The 26,941-nt window shown below is 41.2% G+C and overlaps 1 protein-coding gene across 1 annotated transcript in view; it reads left to right on the plus strand.

Annotated features, from left to right (window-relative positions):
• TIAM2 (TIAM Rac1 associated GEF 2) overlaps window positions 1-26,941 on the plus strand; it is a 507,083-nt gene that overhangs the window by 383,614 nt on the left and 96,528 nt on the right. Inside the window, exon 19 of the mRNA XM_066596062.1 lies at window positions 12,520-12,780. Coding sequence (XP_066452159.1) covers window positions 12,520-12,780 — 261 coding nt within the window. The remainder of the gene's footprint in view (window positions 1-12,519; window positions 12,781-26,941) is intronic.

Genomic DNA, 26,941 nt, shown 5'->3' on the forward strand with positions numbered 1-26,941 from the left:
ACAGACTATGGAACGCTTTGCCTGAGGATGTGGTGATGGCAAATTCGATAAAATAGTACAAGAGGGGCCTTGATGTCTTTCTTGAGCATTACAATATTATATGTTATATCACTGATAACTTCAGAAGGGATGGTAAAATTAATTCTGGGGCTCACTGTACAGCTACATGCAAATATTGCCTGCACTTTAATGGAAAGATGGCTGATTTTGCATTCAGCCCAGTCTCCAATGAAGTATGTGGGTAATGCAGTGAGGAGAAATTGGTGGACGCCCATTAACCTGATTTTATCTCACGATGACACAATTTTCTTTTTTTTTTAAACTCGTTTTATTGAAGTATGTACATTCCACATACAGGCAAAGCACAACAAAACATAAATTTAGTACATGAAGCACAATAATTTGGTGTACAGAAAGGGCAAGGGAGGGGAGTGAGAACCAAGCCCCCTCAGCAGTTACCACAATTGAGCAACCAGAATTAACATGGGCAACATATATCCAGAGGATCAGGAGTCTCATCTCGAAGTAGACTAGCTATCGGAAACCCCTCTGGAGTACTGATATTAACGAAGAGAGCAAACAGTGGAGGATAACAAGTGAGAGGGGCATTGCATCACTGACCCCATACTTTCTCAAACTTTTCAGGACATTGACCTCCCTTATAAACCAAGTAGTTAAATGGCACAACTGAATTTACTAGTTTCCTCCACGTAAACAATGAGGGATTTTTCCGATCCCTCCATCGTGAAGCGATAGTTTTCCTGGCCAAGAGCAGAGTTTCCCTCGGGAATATTCTTATGTGGTGTTGCCAGATCTCTTCATCAAGTACCCCAAACAGGCAAATCTCAGGACTCAAAGGTACAGGGATTCCAAAGATCTCAAAGAGGAGGCTAGTGACCTCTCCCCAAAAATCCTGAATGGCAGGGCACTCCCAGATCATATGCCAAAAATCAGCCTACCTGCATGAGCATCGAATACAGTTTGTTGATAACCCTCTACCCATTCTGTGTAGCCTTGCAGGGGTAAGGTAGCATTGGTGTACAATGTATAGCTGTATAAGCTTTTTATTTGTAGCTGGAGAAGCAAATAAAGGTGATTCCAATACCTCTTGATAGTTATTATCTGTTAATGTGGGTATAAGTGTCCTCCATTTTGTCAGAGCTGGAGGTGTTTCATTGGATATTTTCGCTAGTATCCAATGGGAATAAAATACAGAAATGAGGCCCCTAGGGCCTTGGGAACACAATATACCGATTAAGGGGTAATGTGATATGCAAGGGTTGCCTGATGAAAACTGTGCATTTAATGCATGTCTAACCTGTAGGTACCTATAAAAGTGGGTACGAGGCAATTCGTACTTAGCTTGTAATTGGTCAAAAGAAACAAGAGTATTCCCAGTGTCTGTACAATGTATTGCCCCCATACATGTATGTCCTGCAGGCAGTACAGCTCCAGAATTCCAGGATTATGCCATAGGGGCATATCCGCCACTATATCAGAAAATTTGCAGATGGACTTGGATTGTCTCAAAATTTGTGAAGCCAGCCTATACATAGGGAGCAGCCCACCGGAAAATGTTGCTGGAGCCTCCAATACCGGCCACAGCTTAGGAATATTTAGGAAATGCGCCAGGTGGGCCTCTGAGTTAGGGAGGGAGTCATTTCCAAGCCAACAGCCCAAATATATAAGTTGACTAGCCACATAGTATACGAACAGGTCTGGGAGCGCAGCCCCCGCAACCTGTCTTTGAGGGGTAGAGATTCATAATTTAGGGCAGGAACTACCCAAAATAAAGAAGGACATACTGGAGTCCATTGACCTAAAGAAGAAGCATGGTATCGACATTGAGATATGTTGTAATATATAAAGACATGTAGGTAGCACTATCATTTGATCAGGGTGATATGACTGGACACTGAAAGTGGCAGAGAACCCCATATTTTAAATTTGGATTTGAAGTAATCTATTAAAGGGTATACATTAAGGTCCAGGGAGCGTCTGAAGTTGGAGGAAATTTGGATTCCTAGATATTTGAATGAGTCTGTAACCTGGAGGTCACATAGCGGACCAGCATTATATAGGTGACTATCTGAGGAGAGGGGCATGAAGGCAGACTTAGCTCAGTTAATATGGAGTCCCAAGAAATCACCAAATTTATTTATAAGATCTATTGCATATGTAAGAGAGGTTATAGGGTTAGAAAGAAATAACATCAGATCATCAACATATAGTGCCACTTTGTCCCCCTGATCCCCTATAGCTATGCCCCTATACGATGGGCTCACCCTGAGCATAATAGCCAATGGTTCAATGGCCAATGCAAATAGTAGAGGAGACAGGGGGCATCCCTGTCTTCTACTTCTGTGTAATGGAAAATAAGAGATACATGAACCATTGACCGAAACTGCCGCCATTGGGGATTTGTATATTAGGGACACCCACTTGATGAAGACTTCCCCAAAGCCAAATTTTTGCAAAACATATAACAGAAAGGGCAATTCAATAGAGTCATATACCTTTGTGGTATCTAAAGAGGCTAGAGCCCAGTTCTCATTCCTGTTTGCCCCGATTTGGGTGACTACCTGTACTCTTCTAAGATTCTCACGTGTAGACTTTCCAGGCATAAACCCTGTTTGGTCTGGGTGTATCAGGTCTACTACCGGTATTATGGAGTTGAGTCGGTTTACCAACATCTTGGTCAGAATTTTATAATCTATATTCAATAGTAATATTGGCCGATAAGAGCTGCAATCAAGGGGATCCTTGTCAGGTTTTAAAAAGGACTATGATTGTAGCTTCATAGAAGGATACAGGCATAGATCTGCTCTCATAAGCTGCATTGTATGTGGCCAGGAGACTAGAAAGCAGCACATCTTGGTATTTTGCGTATACCTCCACTGGAAGGCCATCTGGGCCTCGTGACGTGCCTGTGTGAGCCAATAAACTACTTGATTGATTACCCAGCTCGTAATATCTCTGTTTGGCAAAAAGGTAGATCTACGGCCCCTCTCCTGCAGCAATGTAAGATACTGCCTACCCTGCTGCAACCATTGGGTCCTGTTACCATCAGAGGGATCCGCAATGTACATTGATTTCAATCTGGAATAGCAAGAGGCCATCTCTCTCTCACATCGGGAAGAATCCCTCTTAATAAATGAGGATTTTAAGCAGCCACAGAGGAAAGCTTTAAGAGTTTCCCATAGCAGTATTGGGTTGGTGTTAGGTTCGTTTATTGCCAGGAAGGTATATAGTTGGTCAGGGATTCGATCATTTGTAGTGAAGAGACTCAGCCAGAAGGGATGCACTCTCCATCCTTATCTATCAGCCCGGTCAACCGATACACTGAGTTCAATCAGAAGGGGAGATTGATCTGACACCTCCCTGGGAAGGTGTTCAATGCATGCTGTCGCAGTACAGGCCCGAGCATTTCCAATTATATAATCAATGCGGGAAAGGGAGTTGTTACCCGCAGAATAACAGGAGAATGCCCGAGTAATAGGGTGTTTTAGTCCTCCAGATATCCTGCCACCCAACCTCACCGGCAAACAATGCCAGAGAAGTGGGGTGTGGTGCTCCGAGGGATGATTGTTCGACAGTAAATTTGTCCAGTGATATATTTAAGAGTAGGTTGAAATCACCCACACATAAAATCGTAGCATTGGGGAATTGAGAAGCGAACTGGGCAGTTTGATGGAGAATTGTTAAGCCTGCCGGTGGGGGTAGATAGATAGCTAGAATGACATACAATATTGATTCAATCCAAGCTTGTATGAAAATAAACCGACCTTCTGGGTCTCTAAGGATTCTGCCTGGTTCCCATCTAAGACGTTTGTGAAGCAAAATGGACACCCCTCTAGAATATGAGTGGGTTGAATGGATAGACCATTGAACCGATGGTTTCTGTAACCATGACGTCTTTGCCGGCATTAGATGCGTTTCCTGGAGACATACTATGTGGGGGTTATGATGCCTAATGTGAGAGAAAATCATTGTGCGCTTCCTAGGGTTACCCATTCCTCGGACATTCCATGACAGTAGAGTAATGTTAGCCATACAGAATGTTACAAATATGTGTAGGTAGAATATGGCCTGGATTACAAAAGTGGAGCTTTGGGATTAGTATGTGAATGGCTAGGACCCCTACCCAAGTCGCCAACATAAGTACACCATTTTTATGAGCTGTTACAATTTGCACAAACCATTTAAAACGACATAACCATATTAGAAAAACTTGAATCATTGTGTATTTACAGACATCTGGGTAAAGATCAAATATGAACAAATAATAGAAACTAAGTAGTACAGGGGTAGAATGTGCACCCAGAAGATGTTTATATAGAGGGGCACAATCTATTAAGACTGAGCCCCCTGAGAGGCTAGAGAACCCTTATTGCATACATTTTCTTCCCCGAGTTTAAATAAAACAAAAAAGTTTTAAGCATTATCACATGACCCAAACAATCCCCCTACTTTTCCCCCATATGGATTTTCAAGCCAAATTTGTTACAAGGCACGTTAGCATCTAGGCAATCGTGATAATCGGCTGAACCATTTCTCAGCCTCTCTAGGAGTAGAGAAGAAAAAGATGTGATCATTATGAATGACGCGCAGGCGGGCTGGATATGCCATGGAATATTGTATAGAGGCATCTCGCAGTCGATGTTTGATGTTGACAAAAGAAGCTCTAGTCTTTTGCAGGGTAGCTGAATAATCTGGAAATATAGAAATATTAGCTTCGTTGAATTTAAGTCCTTGTTTGCGTCTAGCCACTTGTAAAACAGCATCTCGATCTTTGCTGCTAAGTAGTGGGCCAGCATCGGCCTTGGCGGAGCGCTCGGAGGTAGAGGGCGCTGGTACTCTATGACCCACTCAATGGCAAATGCAGGAGACAGAAAGCAGCATCCGGAAAAAGATCTTTTAACCATTTTTCCATGGATTTACAGGGATTTGGGGTTTACCAGAAGCCAATTTACTCCATTTTGGGGGGAAAAAATTCTTCCCGACTCCATAATGGCAGTCAGAATAATCCGTGGATCAACATTTGAAAAGTTCCTTCCTGACCCCAAGTCCAGTACGCGGAAGATCCCCGGATCAACAACCCTTCTCGTTATTTAATGTCTTTATCATTTCTTAATGTGATGGTGTTCTAAAAAGATGTATAGGCCCCTTTTAAACTTCTCTATCGATTTTGCCATCACCACTTCCTCAAGCAAAGAGTTCCACAGTCTCACTGCTCTTACAGTAAAGAACCTCCTTCTGTGTTGGTGATGAAACCTTTCCACTAAACATAGAGGATAACCTCTTGTTACTGTCACAGTACTGGGAATAAACAGAAAATGGGAAAGATCCTTGTATTGTCCCCTAATATATTTATACATAGTAATTTGGTCGCCCCTTAATCGTCTTTTTTCTAGGGTAAATAATCCCAATTTTGATAGCCTTTCTTGGCATTCTAGTCCTCCCATTTCATTTAATAATTGAGTTGCCAGTCTTTGAACCTCCTCAAGCACTGCAACATCTTTCCTGAGCACTGGTGTCCAGAACTGTACACAGTATTCCATGTGAGGCGTGACAAGTGCCTTATATAGTGGAAGAATTATTTTCTTGTCCATCGTTGTGGTGTTTACTTGTTCAGTCGCTTTCAATTCTTCGTGACCTTGTGGACCAGCCCACGCCAGAGCTTTCTGTTGGCTGTTGCCAACCCCCAACTCCACCAAGGTCCAGTCCGTCACCTGAAGGTTACCATCCATCCATCTTGCCCTTGGTTGGCCCTCTTCTTTTTGCCTTCCACTTTCCCCAACATTAGCATCTTCTCCAAGGTATCCTGTGACCAAAGTACTTCAGTTTAGCCTTTAATATCATTCCCTCCAGTCTGACTTTATGTCCTGGAGTATGGACTGGTTTGATCTTCTTGTGGTCCAAGGCACTCTCACTTTCCTCCAACACCACAGTTCAAAAGCATCTATTTTCCTTTGCTCAGGCTTCCTTATGGTCCAGCTCTCACATCCTTAGTTCTACTATGGGGAATGCCATTGCTTTAACTCTGTGGACCATTGTTGTCAGTGTGATGTCTGTGCTCTTAACTATTTTATTGAGATTGGTCATTGCTCTCCTCAGAAGAAGTAAATGTCTTCTGATTTCCTGGCTGCAGTCCGCGTCTGCAGTAATCTTAGCACCTAGAAATATGAAGTCTGTCACTGCCTCCATGTTTTCACCCTCCACTTTCCAGTTGTCAATCAATCTGGTTGCCATAATCTTGGTTTATTTGATGTTTAACTGTAACCCAGCCTTTTCACTTTCTTTTTTGACTTTGGTAATAAGGCTCCTCAGCTCCTCTTCGCTTTCAGCCATTAAAGTTGTATCATCTGCATATCTAAGATTGTTAATGATTCTTCCAGCGATTTTAATTCCAGTCTTGGATTCATCAAGCCCCACTCATCGCATGATGTATTCTGCATACCACTTGAATAGGTAGCGTGAGAGTATACAACCCTGCTGTACTCCTAACCCAATCTAACACCAATCTGTTGTTCCATGGTCTGTTCTTACTGTTGCTACTTGATCGTTATACAGATTCCTCAGGCGGCATACAAGGTGACTTGGTATCCCCATACCACCAAGAACTTGCCACAATTTATAATGATCCACACAGTCAAAGGCTTTAGAGTAAGCAATAAAACAGTAATAGACGATTAACTGAAATTTCCTGCCTGCCTCCATTATCCAGCGGATATTGGCAATTTGGTCTCTAGTTCCTCTGCCTTTACTGAATCCGGCTTGTACACCTTGCAACTCTCACTTCATGAATTGCTAGAGTCTGTGTTCAGGATCTTGAGCATTACTTTACTGGCATGTGAGATAAGGGCCACTGTGCGATAGAGCATTTTTTAGTGTTTCCCTTTTTTTTTGTATGGGGATATAAGTTGATATTTTCCAATCTGATGGCCATTCATGTGTTTTCCATGTTTGCTGGCATATGGCATGCATTACATTGACAGCATCATCTTTCAAGATTTTAAACAGTGCAACTGGGATACTGTCATCTCCTGCTGCCTTGTTATTAGCAATGCTTCTTAAGGTCTATTCAACCTCACTCCTCAGGATGTCTTGTTCTAATTCACTCACCACAGTGTCATAGCTATCCTCGATATTATTATCCTTCCTATACAGATCTTCCGTATATTATCGCCATCTTCTCTTGATCTCTTCCCCTTCTGTTAAATCCTTGCCATCTTTGTTTTTGATCATGCCCATTTTTGCCTGGAATTTACCTCCTATGTTTCTAATTTTCTGGAAGAGGTCTTTTGACCTTCCTATTCTATTGTCTTCTTCCACTTCCATGCATTGTTTGTTTAGAAATAGTTCCTTATCCCTTTTAGCTAACCTCTGGAATTGTGCATTGAATTGGGCATATCTCCCCCTATCACTGTTTCCTTTTACTTTCCTTCTTTCTTGGGCTACATCCAGTGTCTCAGCAGACAACCATCTTGCCTTCTTGTTTTTTTTTTCTTTGGGACGTTCTTTGTTGCCGCCTCCTGAACAATGTTACCAACGTCTGTCTATAGTTCTTCTGGGACCCTATCTGTTAAATCTAGTCCCCTAAATCTATTCCTCACCTCCACTGCATATTCATTAGGAATATTAGTGAGATCATATCTAACTGATCTGTGTCTTCCTTATTCTCTTTAGTCTGATTCTAAACTGTGCCACAAGAAGTTCGTGATCTGAACTGCAGTCAGCTCCAGGTCTTGTTTTCACCGACTGAATGGATGTCCGTCACCTTTGGCTGCAAAGGATATAGTCAATCTGGTTTCGATGTTGACCATCTGGTGAAGTCCATGTATAAAGCCGTCTTTTAGGTTGTTGAAAGAGAGTGTTTGTTATGCACAGTGAGTTGTCCTGGCAAAATTCCATCAGCCTATGTCCCGCTTCATTTTGTTGTCCCAAACCATGCCTGCCTGTGATCCCAGGTGTAATATGACTACCTACCTTAGCATTCCAATTTCCTGTAATGAAAATGTCTCAGTAGGGGCTGCAGATCCTCATAGAACTGATCTACTGCTTCTTCAGCAGCTGTGGTCGGGGCATATATTTGGATCACTGTGATATTAAATCGCTTACCCTGAACTTGAATTGAGATCATTCTATCATTTTTTGGATTGTATCCAAGCAATGCTTTAGCCACTTTATTATTAATTATGAAGGCTACTCCATTTCTTCTGTGGTCCTCTTGTCCACAGTAGTAGGTGTGGTGGTCAACCGTTGTGAAGTGGCCCATTCCAGTCCACTTCAGTTTACTGACACCCAGAATGTCTATGTTTAATCTTGACATCTAAGCAATAACCATGTCCAATTTGCCCTGGTTCATTGATCTTACATTCCAAGTTCCTACAGTGTGTTGATCTTTAGAGCATTGGATTCGTCATTCACCACCAGTACTGTGGGCCGTTAGTCATCCTTTCAGCTTTGAGCTAGCTGCGTCATCACAACTGGAATAATCACAATAGTGGAAGAATATATTTATAATCTCTCGCCCCTATCCCTTTTTTTGCCCTTTCAGCAGTTGACTGGCATTGATTGCTTGAGTTACGTCTACAGTCAACTAGTACCACCAGGTCTTTTTCTATATCACTTTTCCCTAGTAGTACCCTATTTAGTGTATGTTGGTGACATCCGTTTCTCCTACCCATGTGCATAACCTTACATTTATCAATGTTGAACTTCATTTGCCATTTTTCTACCCAAGTATCCAGCTTATCTAGGTTCTTTTGCAGCCGTAAATTATCCTCTGATGTATTTAATTACCTTGTATAATTTTGTATTGTCTGCAAATATTGATATTTTACTGTGCAGTCCCTCTATCAGGTCATTGATAAATATATTAAACCGAATGGGGCCCAATACTGAACCCTGTAGCACCCCGCTAGCAACAGTGGCCCAATCAGAGTATGAACCATTAACCCTCTGTTTTCTATCTTCGAGCCAATTCTTTACCGAGCTACAGACGTTTTTGCCCAGACCGAGCTGTCTCATTTTATATATCAACCTATTATGTGGCACGGCGTCAAATGCTTTGGAAAAAATCCAGATATACAAGATCAATAGATTCTCCCAGGTCTAGCCTAGAACTTACCTCATTGTAGAAGCTGATCAAATTGGTCTGACATGATCTACCCCTCATGAACCCGTGCTGATGAGGAGTTATATCGTTGGTTTCCTTGAAGTATTCCAGGATGGCATCTCTCAGAAAACCCTTGAACATTTTTCCAATTATTGAAGTGAGACTTACTGGCCTGTAGTTACCAGGCTCTCTTCTTGACCCCTTTTTATATATTGGAACCACATTGGCATTGCGCCAATCCAGTGGTGCAACCCCAGTCTCAAAAGAGTGCCTAAATATAAGAAATAGCGGTCTGTATACCACGTCACTTAATTCCTTTAGAACCCTTGGGTGTATTGCATCTGCGCCCGGTGATTTGCCTTCCTCCCATCATCTTCTATGATTTCTCCTGCATTATTTGATAAAGGGGCAGTGCTTTCAATGCAAATCCTTTTACCGTTTATATACATAAATTTGTTTTTCTCCCCCTGTTTTTAGTGCTTCTTCGCTGCCTTTTTGTTTTAGTAATTACCGTATATACCGGCGTATAAGGCGACGGGGCGTATAAGACGACCCCCCAACTGTCACCTTATACGCCGGTATACAGTGGAGAAAAGAAAAAAAATTCATTACTCACCTCCCCCGGCGTTCTGTCGCGCTCCGGCAGGATGTCGCTCGCTTCTCGTCCCCGGCGCAGCATTGCTTTCTGAATGCGGGGCTTGAAATCCCCGCTTCCAGAAAGCTAATACACACGCCGGCAGCCATGACATCATTGAATGGCTGTGATTGGCTAAACCACACGTGGCTTCAGCCAATCACACTATTCAATGACATCATTGAATGGCTGTGATTGGCTAAAACACACGTGGCTTCAGCCAATCACACTATTCAATGACATCATTGAATGGGTGTGATTGCTAACACGTGCGCCTTCAGCCAATCACAGCCATTCAATGCTGTCATGGCTGCCGGCGTGTGTACTAGCTTTCTGGAAGCGGGGATTTCAAGCCCCGCATTCAGAAAGCAATGCTGCGCCGGGGACGAGGAGCGAGCGACATCCTGCCGGAGCGCGACAGAACGCCGGGGGAGGTGAGTAATGAAATTTTTTTTTTTTACACTTTTTTTTTTTTGTATTACCGGCGCATAAGACGACCCCCGACTTCAGACCCGATTTTTCGGTGTTCAAAAGTCGTCTTATACGCCAGTATATACGGTAAAACACTTGATTTTTTTCACTTATTGCCCCTCTTACAGTCTTGTTGAGCCACATAAGTTTGCTTCTATTCGTAGTTCTTTTATTTTTTAAGGGTATGAATTGCTCACATGAGGCATTAAGGATGTTTTTGTAAATGTCTCCCATTTGTCGCCTGTACTGTTATTTTTGAGGACATTGTCCCATGTAATGATGCCGAAAGTAATTCTGAGATGATCAAAGTTGTCTGTAATAAAGTTTAGGGGTTTTTTTTGTCGCTCCCTGATAAGGCTTCCTATTGAATAACAACTGGAATTATATTGTGGTCACTATTACCCAAGTGCCACACAACCTGCACCCCATGATTCTGTCCGGTTTGTTAGTTAATAATAAGTCCAGAGTGGCCCTCCCTCTAGTTGGCTCTCTCACAAGTTGGGCAATGTAGTTATCTTTAATTGTTCTCAAGAACTTATCGCCCTTGTAAGATTCACAGGTTTCATCTTCCCACATTATATCCGGATAATTAAAGTCTCCCATAATAATTACTTCATTGCAGTTTGACACCTCTTCTATTTGTCTTAGTAATAAGTTTTCAGTTTCTTCTGTTATTTTTGGTGGCCTGTCAAAAACCCCTATTCGGGTTTTTTTGAATTTCCCTCCCTGTATTTCTACCCACAGAGATTCCACATGTTCATCTCCTACACCTATATCTTCTCGTAGTCTGGGCATTAAGTAGGATTTAACATACAGACATGACCTTCCCAGCAGGTCCTAAGATCTATAGCTGTCAATGAATGCTGAGAGTTATGGCTTCCTATGAAGAGGAAAGGGATAACAGGAATTTGGAAATAATTATATTTTAATTACCTAATGCAAGATGGGATACACAATGCTTCGCTAGCCTTTGATTTGGGGGTCTTCTCCGCTCTTTGAGCCAGGTATACTGTGTCATGTAGTGCTAGGCCGCAAGCAGCAGGAGAAGCTGCAAGATAGTTGGTAGTGGGAGCTCCTGCATTGACAACAAGTTGGGGCTCTGGGAGAATAGTTTCCGGCTTGTCACTTCACCTAGATGTGATCTGACCATATAAGTAGATAAACTAGCCAGTTAATAATATGGATGAATAGCCAGCCTTATCTGTATGTAGTACTGAGGGGTAGGGGTCCACTCCTGGCTTGGGGCCACTTGTGTATTCAGCTCTTTCCTGTGGGCCCGTCTGAGCCTGCTTCGGAAGTTTCTTTCCTTTGGATTTTGTCTGAGGAAGAATGAGCCAATTATATGGGACTTTTTTAAAAAAGAGTTCCAATTTCTAGCACAAGAATGCAAAGCATTAAGGTGATATAGCCATAATACTTCGACTTTGAACATGTGTAAATTACAGATCAATCAGACTTTAACTTATGAAGCCATTATATTTAAAAGTCATATATGACCAGATGGCTGTGAGACTTGTAGTGTAATTCTACACTCATGATTTATTCACCTCCACACTTACATATGGCACTATCTGAAGCAAGCTCCCCATTCATGGGATGGCCATATGGCAAATTAATGCTTGATATTCCGTGTCCTAGTTATTTTTTCTGGCTGCGACTGGCACTTATGTATGTGTTGATTTAACAACTCATCTATGGCCATGCAATTGATTTTGTTCAGGTTTTTGTTGTCAAGAACACTTGAAAATGTAGATCCATTTTATTACCAATTACTTCCAATATTGAATGCACTTAATGTTATCCATGAAGATTTGACTCTGTATGTTTACCATGCCAATAGCGAATATAACTAACAAGCTTTTTAAAAAAGTATCAGATTGTTTAAAACAATATTCTTAAAGGGGTTGTCTGAGTTGTAAGAACTCTGGACAACCCCTTCCCCATGCCTTAAAATAACCAAGGGTGAAATACTAACCTCTCCCCGCTCCCACTGTGTCCCGTGATGGCGCTCAGTCACCTACTCTGGTCTCTGTTGACAGCTGTAGTCCTATCTGGTTTATGAGACCTCACAGGATCGATCACTAAACTCTGTTATTGGTGGGACTGAAGTCTGTAAACACAGACTGGAGCGGGGTACGGAGTGCTGTCGCAGGATGGAGTTGGGAGAGGTGAGTATATCCCTGTTTATTATTTTAGGGCATGAGAAGGGTTTTTTTCCAGATGTTCTTATAACTCAGACAACTCCTTTAAGTCATGAGTCTTAATCAATATATCTTACTTTTTTTTTTATTAGGCCTTCGCACAAAAAATGAAATCCTCTTTATTAATGGAGAAGCTGTCACAGACCTTGACCTGAGGAAAATGGAGTTTGTATTCTCGGAGAGGAGTGTCTTGCTGTCATTGAGGTCTTGTCACACTGATGTAAAGCCATCACTAACCTCATCATGGCCAGAAAATTACATTTTCAAAGATCAGATGAGACCTTTACCGCCAGTTAACCAGTCTCAACTCCTAGAGGAATTCCTGAATACTTTCCGTAGGAATTCTATGAAAGGTAAAAACATATGCACATATTATTGTACACTTTGATTTTAGTTTTTTTGGTTAATGAAAATAAATACATAAAGCTTATAAAAAGTTAGTATCTTCTATAAGATATGCAAAATGCGCATTTGTTCGTTTAACCACGTCTATTTATTACTGCATATTTGTCAAACTGAATAATTTCTGATCACTAAATTCTAAGCAGTTGTAATTGGTTAGTGTAAAAGATCAGTGACAATTTGTATCTGATTTTTATAGGTCATGTCGCTGTAAAAATTAAATTTGGTAGCACAATTGGTAAATGCCATTCATAGTCCTATAGGCAGCAGGATAGGTGATAAATGATTGATTATTGGGGGAGGTCCAAGTGCTGCGACCAATGCGTTTATGAGAATGGCGCACTCCGAATCTGCTGGAGTGGTCATGCTAACCCACAGCGAAGACAATTACTATGTGTGCATATTCCTGTCTAATGTAGGAAGTGAAGTGTCCTATGTTCTCTGTGTACTAATGGAAGATAGAATGGAGTCCTTTTGACCGAATATTATAGCTCCATTTCTTTTCCTTTTCTCTTTAATCTGGAAATAATGTGCAATAAGGAAGGCTCCCAGTATACACATATAATACATAGAACAGATTCCTGCCTAACCCACCTGGTTGGAGAAAGAACTAAATACTAGATAGTTACAGACAGACAAATAATTGTAATTTTTATGTTCCAGGCATCTCTTAAGGGCAAACACTGATAAAACATTTGTGAGGACAGGCAGAATTCCTCCTGTGACATTTCAATGAATTATTCAACTGTAACTGCATAACCAAACATAACCAGCTGAATCTGTGGGGGTTAAACTTTCTAGGTGAAAAAACTACGGACATCTGGGATTGTGCCACACAGTTGTTAAAGGAGTGCATCCGGTAACATTCAATAATTGCTTAATCTGCCTCAAGATAAGGAGAAAAGGAAGAAGAGGATCCATAGAGCTGCTGGAGAGAAGTACCCAGGTGTAGATTCGGATAACTTGATTGGACAATGCATTTCTCTGTCAGATTGATACTGCTACCAGACCACACAAAGTACATTTAACTTTGGCAATTTAAAATCTAAAAGTCATGTTTTAATTTGCTGTGTCTGTGTGTTCAAGACCTGTATGGGTTGGGAAAACAAAAACAAAAAAGATACCACATCCCTACAACAGCACAACATCCAACAAAAACAAAGGCAACAAGACCAGAGATTGCAGCTGCAGGAAGATCATTTGCATATTCCCCGTTCATTCTGGGAAGAGCAACGAATCACTGTAAACCGGAAGATTGCCGGGATTAGCTGGGTCTAGCTGCTCAGAGTTGTGCCAAGTTGCATATTTAGTAGTATCCTATAGGTTTGGTCAGTGTTCTCCATATCCAGTACTCAGGGACTGCCAACAGGTCATGTTTTTAGGATTTCCTCAGTGTTGCACAGGTGATGTAATGATTCTCGGTGCCTCAGACATTACCACAGGTGTTCTTACCATAGGATATCCTGAAAACATGACCTGTTGGTGGTCCCAGAGGACTGGAGTTGGGGACCCCTGGGTTAGGTATCTTTACTACAATTCTTGACTTTTAGAATTTTGGAAGTGGACATCAACTGACAACATGGAAAAGGAGAGGAGCCATATGGTGAGCTGCAACGTATGCTATATGTTTACAGACCTACCAGAGGAAAAGCCAAACTTCACCTGCCAGAAATGCAAGCTTGTGTCTCTATTGGAGAAAAAGATGCAAAGTCTTTAGGAGAGCATAGCTGCATTGAAACGTATTAAGGAAGGTGAGGATTTCCTTGACAGAGTAGAACAAAGTCTTCAAAATGTTGAAGGAAAAGAAATGTCCAGTGTACCTGCAGAAGCAGAGGAATGTTACCTAAAGAATCAGGAAGATCAGGAGTCAGCCATCACCCAAACTTCTCAGGAACCAGTACCAGGTTCTCACGCAGGGGGGGCTGGTACTGGTTCCTGAGGAAAGGAGAAAGAGGTACAGCAAGAAGTGACTCTAACCACAAAGAACAGAACAGAGGAGAAAGTGGGTAGAGTCATTTCTTGCTATACCTCTTTCTCCTCTGTTCTGTTCTTTGTGGGTAGAGTCATTTCTTGCTGAACCTCTAAGAACAGAGCAGAAGAGAAAGAGGTACTGCAAGAAATAACTCTACCCACAAAGAACAGAGCAGAGGAGAAAGAGGTATAGCAAGAAATAACTCTACCCAAAAAGAGCAGATCAGAGAAGTAAGAGGTATAGCAAGAGATTACTTTACCCACAAAGAATTGTGTAGTAAGCACACAGAGTCCTCTTGAATGGAGAAAAATAAGTGCTGTTGTGAAGAAGAAAAGGAGAGTGGTGGTTGTGGGGGATTCGCTATTGAGATTAACAGACGCCTCTGTTTACAGACCTGACACCTCACAAGAGGTGTGCTGTCTTCCAGGTGCACAAATCAAAGATGCGTCTGATAGGCTGTCAAGACTCTTCAGCCCTACAGAACACCACCCATTCCTACTAATATATGTAGGGACAAATTACACTGCAAAAAAGGACCATGCAACTATCTGCAAAGACTTTGAAGACCTCGGAAAGAAGGTAAAGGAACTAGTAGCACAGGTAGTCTTTTCATCCATCCTCCCAGTGAATGGAATAAGAAGATGGAACAGGATTCTAGAGGTGAACAACTGGCTACATCGATGATGCCGTCAGCAAAGATTTGGATTTCTAGACCATGGAGTGAATTACTTATATGATGGACTGCTTGTTAGAGACGGGTTGCACCTTACAAAAACAGGTAAGCATATATTTGGTTGGTGCCTTGCTTCACTCATTAGGAGAAGTTTAAACTAGAACAATATGGGAAGGGAAGTGAAAGGCCAGGTAAAAATATACAGCTAATTAATACATTTGAGAACTTCGGTATTAGAAGTGAAAAGAAAGAACAAAGGCAAAAAAATTCAGAAGGAAAGTAGAGAAGCAAGAGGCACCGATCACAAACTAAAATGTTTTTTACACAAATGCACAGAGCATGGGAAACAAACAAGGAGAATTGGTGCTCCTAACACAGGAAGAGTAATATGATGTCATAGGCATTACGGAACTTGGTGGAATGATACAAATGATTGGAATACAAGGTTTGAAGGATACAACTTATTTATAAGAAACAGACCTGAAAAAGGGGATGGAGGTATTGCGTTGTATGTTAGTAAAACCTTAATCTCCACAGAGATTCAAGCTTCAGAGCATGGTAGTTCTGTAAAAACTGTAAAAAAAATCCTGTAGTTTGGGTAAGAATACAAGGAGAGAACAACAGAAAGGACACCATTGTAGACATTTACTATAGGCTACCTGAACAAGCAGAAGATATTGATGAACTCTTTCTACATCAGATGGCCAAGCTCTCAAAAAAGCATGAATTTGTGATTATGAGAGATTTTTACTATCCAGACATTTGTTGGGAATCTCTCTCAGGTAAAAGTAATAGATCCAACAAATTCTTATCTGCTCTTGCTGACAACTGTATCTTACAAAAGGCAGAAGAGAAAACAAGGGATCTGCTATCTTGGACCTAATTCTTACCAACAGGGAGGAAATGGTTGAGGAAGAAAGTGTGGCTGGGACCTTAGGAGGCAATGATCATGCTATCCTTGAATTTTGGATAAAAAAGGGAGCAAGACCTGAGAAAACTCAGACCTCAAGTTTGGATTTCAGAAAGGCAGATTTTAATGAACGCAGAAAGAGTGTAGGAAGAATCCAATGGCTGGATGTTCTTAACGACATAAATGTCCAAGCAGGTTGTGAAATATTGTGAAATGAGATTCTCAAAGCACAATCCCTAAAAGAAGGAAGAATGGGAAGCTTTTAAAGAGACGAGGATGGATGAACACAGAACTTGCATACATGTTAAAAAGGAAGAAAAATATGTTTATCAAATAGAAAGAGGGGGGAATATCTAAAGAAGAATATAATGCACTCTGCAGAAACTGTAGGACAAGTGTCAGAAAAGCTAAAGCTAATAATGAGTTGAGGCTTGCAACAGAGGCCAAAAGCAATAAAAAAGGATTTGGGGTGTATGTCAAAAGCAAAAGAAGAGTCAAAGATGCTATTGGATGTTTACAAGATGAAAATGGTGAATTGGTTAAGAATGATGTTGAGAAGGCCGAACTTTTAAATTCTTATTTTGTATCTTTTTTTATCTCAGAAAGTAGATGGAACGTCAACTGATCTTCCCTGTGCTATTGGGGGAATAAAATAGTGCAGGCTATCTATAAAAAGAGAGATGGGGAGGGAACACTTGGCTAACTTAAATAAATTCAAGTCTCAAGGTCCAGATAAATTACATCCTAGGATACTGAAAGAAGCAGCGGAGGTAATTGCTGAACCACTCGCCATAATCTTTGAAAATTCCTGGAGAACAGGAGAAGTCCCAGAAGATTGGAAAAGGGCAAAAGTTATCCCTATCTTCAAAAAAAGGGAAGAAGGTGGATCCAGGAAACTTCAGGCCTGTGAGCCTGACTTCTATACCAGGAAAGATCTTTGAACAAATTATTAAACAGCATGTATGCAAGTACTTGGATAAAAATGGAATAATTAACCAAAGCCAGCATAGGTTTGTAACAAATACGTTATGCCAGACAAATCTAATTTCCTTCTATGACAGAATCACCGACTGGGTTGATCAGGGAAATGCGATGGATATAGTATATCTTGACTTTAGTAAAGCATTTGACAAAGTATCTCATACCATACTTATTGAAATAAATGACTAAACATGGAATTGACATGGCAACTGTTAGGTAGATTCACAACTGGCTGAGTGATCGTACTCACAGAGTAGTCATAAATGACTGCACATCCAAGTGGAAGAATGTAACAAGTGTGGTACTACAAGGCTCTGCCCTAGGCCCATTGTTGTTCAACATTTTTATAAATGATCTGGAGGAGGGAATTGATGGGAAACTGATCAAATTTGCCAACAACACAAAGCTAGGAGGGATAGTAACACTAGGGAAGAGTATTCAAAAAGATCTAGAAAAGCTTGAACAGTGGGCGGCGACTAACAGAATGGTATTTAACAAAAAGAACTGCAAAGTCCTACATCTGGGCAAGAAAAATGAAAAAAGCACATACAGAATGGCAGGAATTGGGCTAGGCAGCAGCACATGTGAATAAGACTTGGGTATACTAATAGATCATAGACTGAACACGAGTCAACAATGTGATGCAGCAGCCAAAAAGGCAAACACAAATCTGAGATGTATTAAGAGAAGCATAGAGTCTACATCATGCGAGGTAATTATCCCCCTCTACTTTTACTTAGTCAGACCTCATCTGGAATACTATTTCTAGTTCTGGGCACCCCACTTAAAAAAAGACATCGACAAACTGGAGTTAGTTCAGAGAAGAGTTACTAAGATGGTGAGCGGTCTACAAATCATGTCCTACAAGGAACAGTTAAAGGATCTGGCAATGTTTAGCTTGCAAAAAAGAAGGCTGAGAGGAGACTTAATAGCAGTCTACAAATATCTGAAGGGCTGTCACAATGCAGAGGGATCATTCCTATTCTCATTTGCACAAGGAAAGACTAGAAGCAATGGGTTAAAACTGAAGGGGAGAAGACATAAATTAGATATTATAAAAAATCTTTCTGACAGTGAGGGTGATCAATGAGTGGAACAGGTTGTCATGGGAGGTGAGGAGTTCTCCTTCAATGGAAGTGCTCAAACAAAGGCTGGGCAAATATCTTTCAGGGAGGATTTAGTGAATCCTACTCTGAGCAGGGGGTTGGACCAGATGACCCTGGAGGTTCCTTCCAATTCTACCATTCTATGTTAATACCTGAAAACTGAGCATTACAATACATACTGTATGTATGACAAAATGTGACCTAAACAGTCTGTATATTCAGGCCAGTATTAACTCCTGAATAAACTAATATATCTTGCTAGCACTAATAAAGAATCTATAAAGAATAGTTGGGTGAAGCAGTAGCCCCCTAAAGAGTCATCAGACTCACTGAAATTTGAACACAGGACACAAATTACAACTGCCGTTGTTGAAGGTGAGACTCATGGAGATCCAACCACTCTACCACTTCACTGGGACTGCTGAAACATTAAGAATTGCCTTCCTCTGAATCAACATTGGGGGGTAATAGGCTGAATTGACATATGGCTTTTTTTCAACCTTACATACTGTAAAGAAATGTCTGAGATATCTTCAACTGACATACACTATGCGTTAGATAGCAGGTGACTGCTGCATTTAACTCCAACATACTATGCTGGCGTTAAATGCAGCAGTCACCTGCTATCTAACGCATAGTGTATGGCAGTTGAAGATATATCAGACATTTCTTTACCTTTTGGAACTGCAACTGTCATCTTTGAACTTGAACAGTAGAGAAATCAAAGTGGCAATCTTAGATCCTCCAGTCTCGTGATTTGGATGATGTCTTGGGAAATGTGAGATTCTGTCCTGATTTTCAAAGTGTAGGATCTGAACTACAACCAGAAAGGAGTGCCATGCGATAAGGGCGTGCCCTATGAGCTACCTTCATAGCAAACAGATGTGTTAGGGTGATTTTGCAGAATTGTACAAGCAGCCACATTTCAAAGAACTCACTTGGGTTCATACCTTTCAAATTTTAGGTACTTCTATAATGCGCATTGCCTGTGTAGGGCTGAACGCACACACTGAGCCACCCTCATCTTCCTTTTTGGAGGACAAAAATGGTTGGGTATTAAGCATTCAATGTCTTCTTCCTCTGATTGTTTGGACGGCCCGGTTGACATCGATGACATTTAATGATCAAACAGCTCCTCAGACTTATCCATGTGGACTGCTTCGTAGTGTCAGGGTATTTGACACGGGGTGAAGTAGATGGGGAAGGCTCATGGACAACTCGTGCAGACTGACTGCTGTGTGCTTATGACTTGGAGGAAGAGTGGTACGTGAGGCGCACATATCACGCATGTATCACAGATGTAACGCATGGACAGAACCACTTCTAAGGGATGAGAGTCGGCTTGCCTTGCCTCCTGCAAAATGTGGAGCTGCTGCTTCAGTGTGAGCCACTTGAAGTGCCAACTGGGCTCATCTGCTACCACCACTACCCACATGTTGCTACCATCTGCTATCACCATACCCTGTTGCTTTCTGCATGTTTCCTTTTTACAATTTTTTTTATTTTTCCTTTTTTTAAATGTATTTTTATGTAACTTTTCAGCTAACTTTGTAGTTTGCAGGAAACCACTATTAGCTGTGTAAGGCCTGCAAATAATTTATAGTGACCAGACTGGTAACTGAACAAAATCACACACACACATATTTGCGGTTTCCTTGTTTGGTTTTCTTTTTGTTTTATATAAATAAGTCACAATACCTTAGTGGCATAATATGGGAGAACAGAAGGCCACACAGTACAGCTTGTATATTTGTGCACTGTGCCTGTTTGGTGCAGCGTAACTAAATAACTCAAACCCCACTGCTAGATGCATAAGGCCTGAAAATAATTTGTAGTGTCCTGACTCATGACTGAACAATGTTTGAGGCTGCTGACATACACTGTGTGTATTTGCTGTTTTCCTGTTTGGCTTTATTCTCATTTTATATTAACATAAAACACCACCGCCAACTAAATAAGCTCAATCCCAGGGTGGCCTGATATGCGAGAACAGAAAGCCACATGGTACAGCTTGTATATTTCTGTTTGCCGCAGTGTAATTGAATTTCGCACACCCCACTGCTAGCCATGTAAGGACTGCAAATACTTTGAAGTGGCCATACTGGCAATTTTGAATGTTGGCTGAGGCCACAAACAGAGAACTGCAATATTCCCCATGCCAAAGTGTAGTTTGTTTGCCTGCTTCACTACGAAATACATTAATAACAGGAGAAATATAACCTCCCCCAATGTACATGTTTCAGATAGGCATATAAACGTGATGCAGTTTCTTTCTCTGCTTCTTCCAATAAAATCCCGTTAAAGTTCTCTGCTGGTATACAAGCTTTAACACAACCAGCACCTCTGTATAATATCTATTCCTAAGAAACCACGTGTTATATAGGCATATAAATGTAATGCAACTTCTCAGTCCGCTGCGCCACTGTAAAAAAGCCGTTGGTCACACTGTGCGTATCTTATATGGCTAGGTCATGTGATGCAATGAAACTGCTGCCTATATGCAAGATGGAGGACACATTTGGTGACCCTGGCTGCTCACTGTCCTCTTTTGTAGACATTATGGGAGATTTGACTTTCGCCAGATATACCCAATTCAACTTTGCGAAAATCGGATTGTTTATATCGATCGCCCAGTCGATGAAGACAAGCAACACTACTCATGACACTGAGGCTTCAGCTGAAGCTGGTACTCCTTACATCACCCATGGGCTCTGGCACTTTACATTAGCTTATATTTATTGAGAAGATGCATTTGACTTAATTAATGGAAACATTTTCTCAGGATGAGGATGCATCTATGATGTCTTCAATAAAGGTCAGCCTGGTAAACAGATCAATTTCTGTTAGGCATTTGAAAGTGTAATGCAATCTTAAAATCAATCTTCAGTCCGCGCAATAGATTTCGAGTGCATTCTTAACCTGTAGGTTGAGCCAGAGATTTGTTGATTAATGTGCAAGACGTTTTTCTCAAAAATGACTGTAATGAGCAGCAACGGAGAAAATTCTGGATTCACTGATTTACTAATTTAATTTTTGTTTAATCTAAAGAATTTGAATTTCTGGATGTTGACCTACACTGTAAAATGCTTTTTTTGTTACATGATTTATTATGTACACTGCTCAAAAAATTAAGGGAACATTGATGTTGCAGGGAGCATAACATTCACTAAAGCATCTTCAGACTCTTGTCTCTCATGTGCACAGTGTAAATCTGCTGTCATCTGAAGAAAATGGAGCACCAACGGTGGACCTGCTAATGCTAGTATCCTCTGGCGAATACTAGTTGAGCTGTATGGTGCTGGGCTGTAGGCACAAGTCCAACTATAGAACATTGGGCCTCTATTCCACCCTCATGGAGTATGTGTGTGACACTTTGTTCAGAAACATGCAAACCAGTAGGCCACTTGAGGTAATTTTGTAATGCTGCAGCAGTATTCTGCCTAATGCTGGGTTGAGGCCCCTCTAGGGCCTTGTTCAGCTCTCCTCGTGTAACGTCCCATGTCCTGGTATCTGCTCAATGCTCTTGATTGAGACTGTGTTGGGAGACACAGCAGACCTTCTGGTGACAGTACATATGAATTTGCCCTCCTAGTGGAGCAGGACTGCTTGTGCAACGTGATTGGGCTGCAGGTACCCATACGACCAGCAGCAACAAGGACACAAGCAAAACTAGAGCAGAATGAGATAAGAAAGGTGGTCGCCAACTGCAAAACCATTCCCTTTTTTAGGGGTTGCCTTGCTGTTGCTTCTCTATTACATCTGTTGTCACTTTTATTTGCACTAGAGCAGATTGGTTCACAATCGCTTCTGCTTCCTAACTGGATAGATTGATATCCCTGAAGTTTAGGTGACTTGGGGTTATACTGTGATACTTAAGTCTTCCCTTAATTTTTTGAGCATTGTAGTTTATGACAAAATTTTATATTTCTTATATGTTTTGTAAAGCATGCGCATTGCTGATCCATTCCAACTCTGTAATGCCACTCCATTCAAACGGGGAACAAGAGACTCACATTCCTGTGATCGGTGCGGGTTCAAAACCTAAAAACCCAGTGTAATATATACAGTAATGTAGTGTTAATATTAGATTGCAAAATGCACCATATTTACAAAGTTTGCAAGATCACATATACAATACTAGATTTACTTGGTGCAGTAAAAATACCTAAGGGTGGCTTCACACGAGCGTGTCTTTGTGCCTACATAGGTGCATACATAGGTGCGCACCTATGTACGCGCAAAAACACGCGTGCATTAAGGTCTGTACATTGCATTCAATGGAACCGTGGCGGCTGCCGGCGGCTCCATTGAAGGCAATGGTCTGCCTGCACCCCTGAATTGTTTTTTAGGGAAGGGGTTTACATATAAGCCCTTGCCTGAAAAACAAGAATTTTAGTGTAAAAAAACAAAACAAAAAAAACTTACCTGCCTGCCACTGCTGTGTCCCCCGCGGGGATGAAGAACACATCTTCGGCATGCGGCAGATGTTTCCTTCATCCCCAAGAGGAAAAAGAATTCACTGCTGCACCTGCCACGTCTGTGATAGATGCAGCAAAGGAATTCTTCATTCCTGCAGGGAATAAAGAATTCCCTACCACAGCTGTCACAGATGACAGCTGTGGTAGGGGATCCAGCTGCCGGTATCCTGTAATTGTTTTTCAGGGAAGGGCTTTAAATATAAGCCCTTCCCTGAAAAACAAGAAAAAGTGGTGATAAAAATTTAAATAAACCCATACTCACCTTTCTTCAGCTGCCGGGGCTCAGCCGCGTCCTCTCTGCGCTGTCCCTGGCTCTGTAATGCAGTTCTTTCAGCAGACAGGGATTTAAAATCAGCACCTGCTGAAAGAGCTGCTTCTGATTCTCTGAGGCGCTCAGCCAATCACAGACAGCTGTTTCTGATTGGCTGAGCGCCTCAGCCAATCACAAGCAGCTCTTTCAGCAGGCAGGAATTTTAAATCCTCGCTTGCTGAAAGAACTGCATTACAGAGCCGGGGACAGCACTGAGAGGACGCGGCTGAGCCCCGGCAGCTGAAGGAAGGTGAGTATGTGGTGTTTATTATTTTTTACGCTACTTTGCCTTGTTTTTCAGGGAAGGGCTTATACTTAAAGCCTTTCCCTAAAAAACAATTACTGGGTGCCGGCAGCTAGATCCGCTACCGCAGCTGTCATCTGTAAGAGCTGTGGTAGGGAATTTTTTATATCCTGCGGCGATTTAGAATTCCTTTGTTGCATCTGCCACATCTGTGACAGGTGCAGCAGGGAATTCTTTTCCCCGCAGGGATGAAAGAAACATCTGCCGCATACGACAGATGTGTTATTCATCCCTGCAGGGGACACGGCAGTGGCGGACAGGTGAGTATATATTTTTTTTATTTTCTTTTTTTACACTAAATTGTTTTTCAGGGAAGAGCTAACATTTAAAGCTCTTCCCTGAAAAACAATTATGGGGTGCCGGCAGACCATTGTTTTCAATGGAGCCGCTGGCAGCAGCTGGCTCCATTGAAGACAATGCGTGCATTCCCTATTGTACATGCATGTCCTATCTTTACAGGCATGCACCTGTAAAAACACGGACATGTGAACACACCATAGGGAATGCATGTGTTGTAATAGAGGAGTGTTTTTGAGAGAATTTTGAGCAATCATCTTTCCATGTAAATGGGCCTAAAAGCCATTTTGGTTTTTTTTGAACATTTAATTTTTATTGAAAAAGTTTTTTCAATACAATTACAGAGTTTAACAGTAAACCAATACAGTAACCTCATTGATTTGATCATCGAAGAATCTCTTTCAGAGAGGTTGTAATATGTTACTTAAACATTTTAAAAACTAGAATGCAAATAAGGGAGATGGAATAAATCCTCCACAGTGCCACCTATTGAAAGGCAGCATTCCTTCGAGTCAAAGTAGGACTTTTTATACAAGTCTTGTTACAATGACTGGGAATCAAAAGCGAAGCCAGACTCCATGTACATACAGCTGTTTCCGGGTTATTGCCCATCATCAGTGTACAGTAGGAGTCTGGCTTTTGCTAGTGAGAGGCCTGGGACAGGGGTCAGAAACGCTCTTTTCTCCTTAGGGAGAGCAACTATATACTATAAACTAAGTGAGGAGACTCAAATGGCCACGCACGCTCCTCTGGGTAATATGCAAATAAGGGAGATGGAATAAATCCTCCACAGTGCCACCTATTGAAAGGCAGCATTCCTTCGAGTCAAAGTAGGACTTTTTATACAAGTCTTGTTACAATGACTGGGAATCAAAAGCAAAGCCAGACTCCATGTACATACAGCTGTTTCCGGGTTATTGCTCATCATCAGTGTACAGTAGGAGTCTGGCTTTTGCTAGTGAGAGGCCTGGGACAGGGGTCAGAAACGCTCTTTTCTCCTTAGGGAGAGCAACTATATACTATAAACTAAGTGAGGAGACTCAAATGGCCACGCACGCTCCTCTGGGTGACCCCTGTCCCAGGCCTCTCACTAGCAAAAGCCAGACTCCTACTGTACACTGATGATGGGCAATAACCCGGAAACAGCTGTATGTACATGGAGTCTGGCTTTGCTTTTGATTCCCAGTCATTGTAACAAGACTTGTATAAAAAGTCCTACTTTGACTCGAAGGAATGCTGCCTTTCAATAGGTGGCACTGTGGAGGATTTATTCCATCTCCCTTATTTGCATATTACCCAGAGGAGCGTGCGTGGCCATTTGAGTCTCCTCACTTAGTTTATAGTATATAGTTGCTCTCCCTAAGGAGAAAAGAGCGAAAAACTAGAATAAAACACTAAAAATTTGTGTATCAAGTCATCAAGCTAATATACAAAATTGAGCAATTAAGGCAAGTAGGATTTTGGCATGTCGCAAAAACTGCTTTGGATCCAGATTTCCCAGTTTTTCATAAATTGTCCCTATTTATTTGAAGCGCAAGAATGTATGTATTCAAACTAGCTGTTGCTATTTATGGCCTTAATTATATCCGTTATGAAAGGAATAGAATTTCCATTCCAGAATTGATTGATAAAAATTTGGGTAGCTATCAGAATATGTAATAAGGGAGTGAAAATATTGTAGGGTAGGTAGTCAGAGACTAGGTTTAATAGGGCCATGGCTGGGTTCAGGGTAATCTGTTGTATACCACATACAGGGGACATTAATTGGAAAGCCTGGGTCCACAAACTTGAAATTTATGGACAATTCCACTACAGAAGTAATAGATTTCCCTTTGTTGAACTACATCTCCAACAAATTTTAGAGTAACGAGGAGATATTTTGTTGAGAGAGATACCATCGGTAAAGTAATTTGCGAATATTTTCCAAATGGTTTGTGCATCTGGATATTGCTGAAATTGAGGAAAAACTAGCCATTGTTTGTCCGATACTGGGATTTGTAAATTTGCTTTGCATTTCTTTTTTATAGGACCTAATGGGTCTTGTGTGTAAGGAATTAGAATTTGGTAACCTACCGTTTACCGTTTTAGTGGAATTTAACCAGGCCTCTAATTTTGAGGGAGCATTGACTCTAGTGTGGGAACGGAATAGGTGATGAATTTAAAAGTATTTGAATCAGTCTGTTCTAAGGATTTTGAAGATGAAAAAAAAAGATCTGGAAAGGAAAACAAACCTTGATCTGTCCAAAGCTGACAAATCTGGGAAATTTCCCGGTTTTTCCAGTTGGAGAGGTCAAGGTCTTCAATTGCAATAGAGAGAATATCAATACTTGAATTATGCATGGAATTAGTCCTTTTTGACAGTTATCATACTCGAAAATTTGTAATAGCCAGAAATGTGGAAGAACAAAGGGGGTAGTAACATTTAAAGAATAGATGCTCTAGTAAGTAATCCTTAAACGTAAATCTCCCAATCCTGGCATTTTGAAGTGGAACCCATCATTTTGAGCAGTCGTTAAACCATAGTGATCCGAGTTGCTCTAAGATAGAAGCTTGATAATATTGTATGATTGAAGGAGAACTAAGGCCTCCTTCTCTTTGGTGCTGGAATAGGATATCCGCTTTAGTTCTAGGTTTTTTATTTCTCCAGATAAAAGATTGAATGAGGGTTTGAAATTTTTTGAGGAAGGAAATTGTGAAATGGATTGAGGCATTGCAGAAGAAATAAAGGATTTTGGGAAGAATCATCATTTTAACTAGCGATTTTTTTTCCTAGCAATTCTACCCAGTCAGGAAATGCCATGCATTCTTAGAATTAAGCCATTTTCAATTTCACATCACAATTTGCAAGGAGGTGTGCTGATTTTGGTGCAGAAATGTCCTCGTGTTGCGGAGCACCCTGTGGCCAAATGTCACCCATGTGAGAGGTCCCTTAGTGGACTAAAAAAAAAAGTGAAAGAAACTTCCTAATTAGTACAGAAATATTAAATATTAAAAGCCTACAAAAAACACGTTCTCCATATTTATATAAATAAGCAACATATTTGTATCGTCATGTCCATATAAGTCATCTATTAAAATTGT

The sequence above is a fragment of the Eleutherodactylus coqui genome, chromosome 3 (genome assembly GCF_035609145.1).
Source record: "Eleutherodactylus coqui strain aEleCoq1 chromosome 3, aEleCoq1.hap1, whole genome shotgun sequence".
NCBI lineage: Eukaryota > Metazoa > Chordata > Amphibia > Anura > Eleutherodactylidae > Eleutherodactylus > Eleutherodactylus coqui.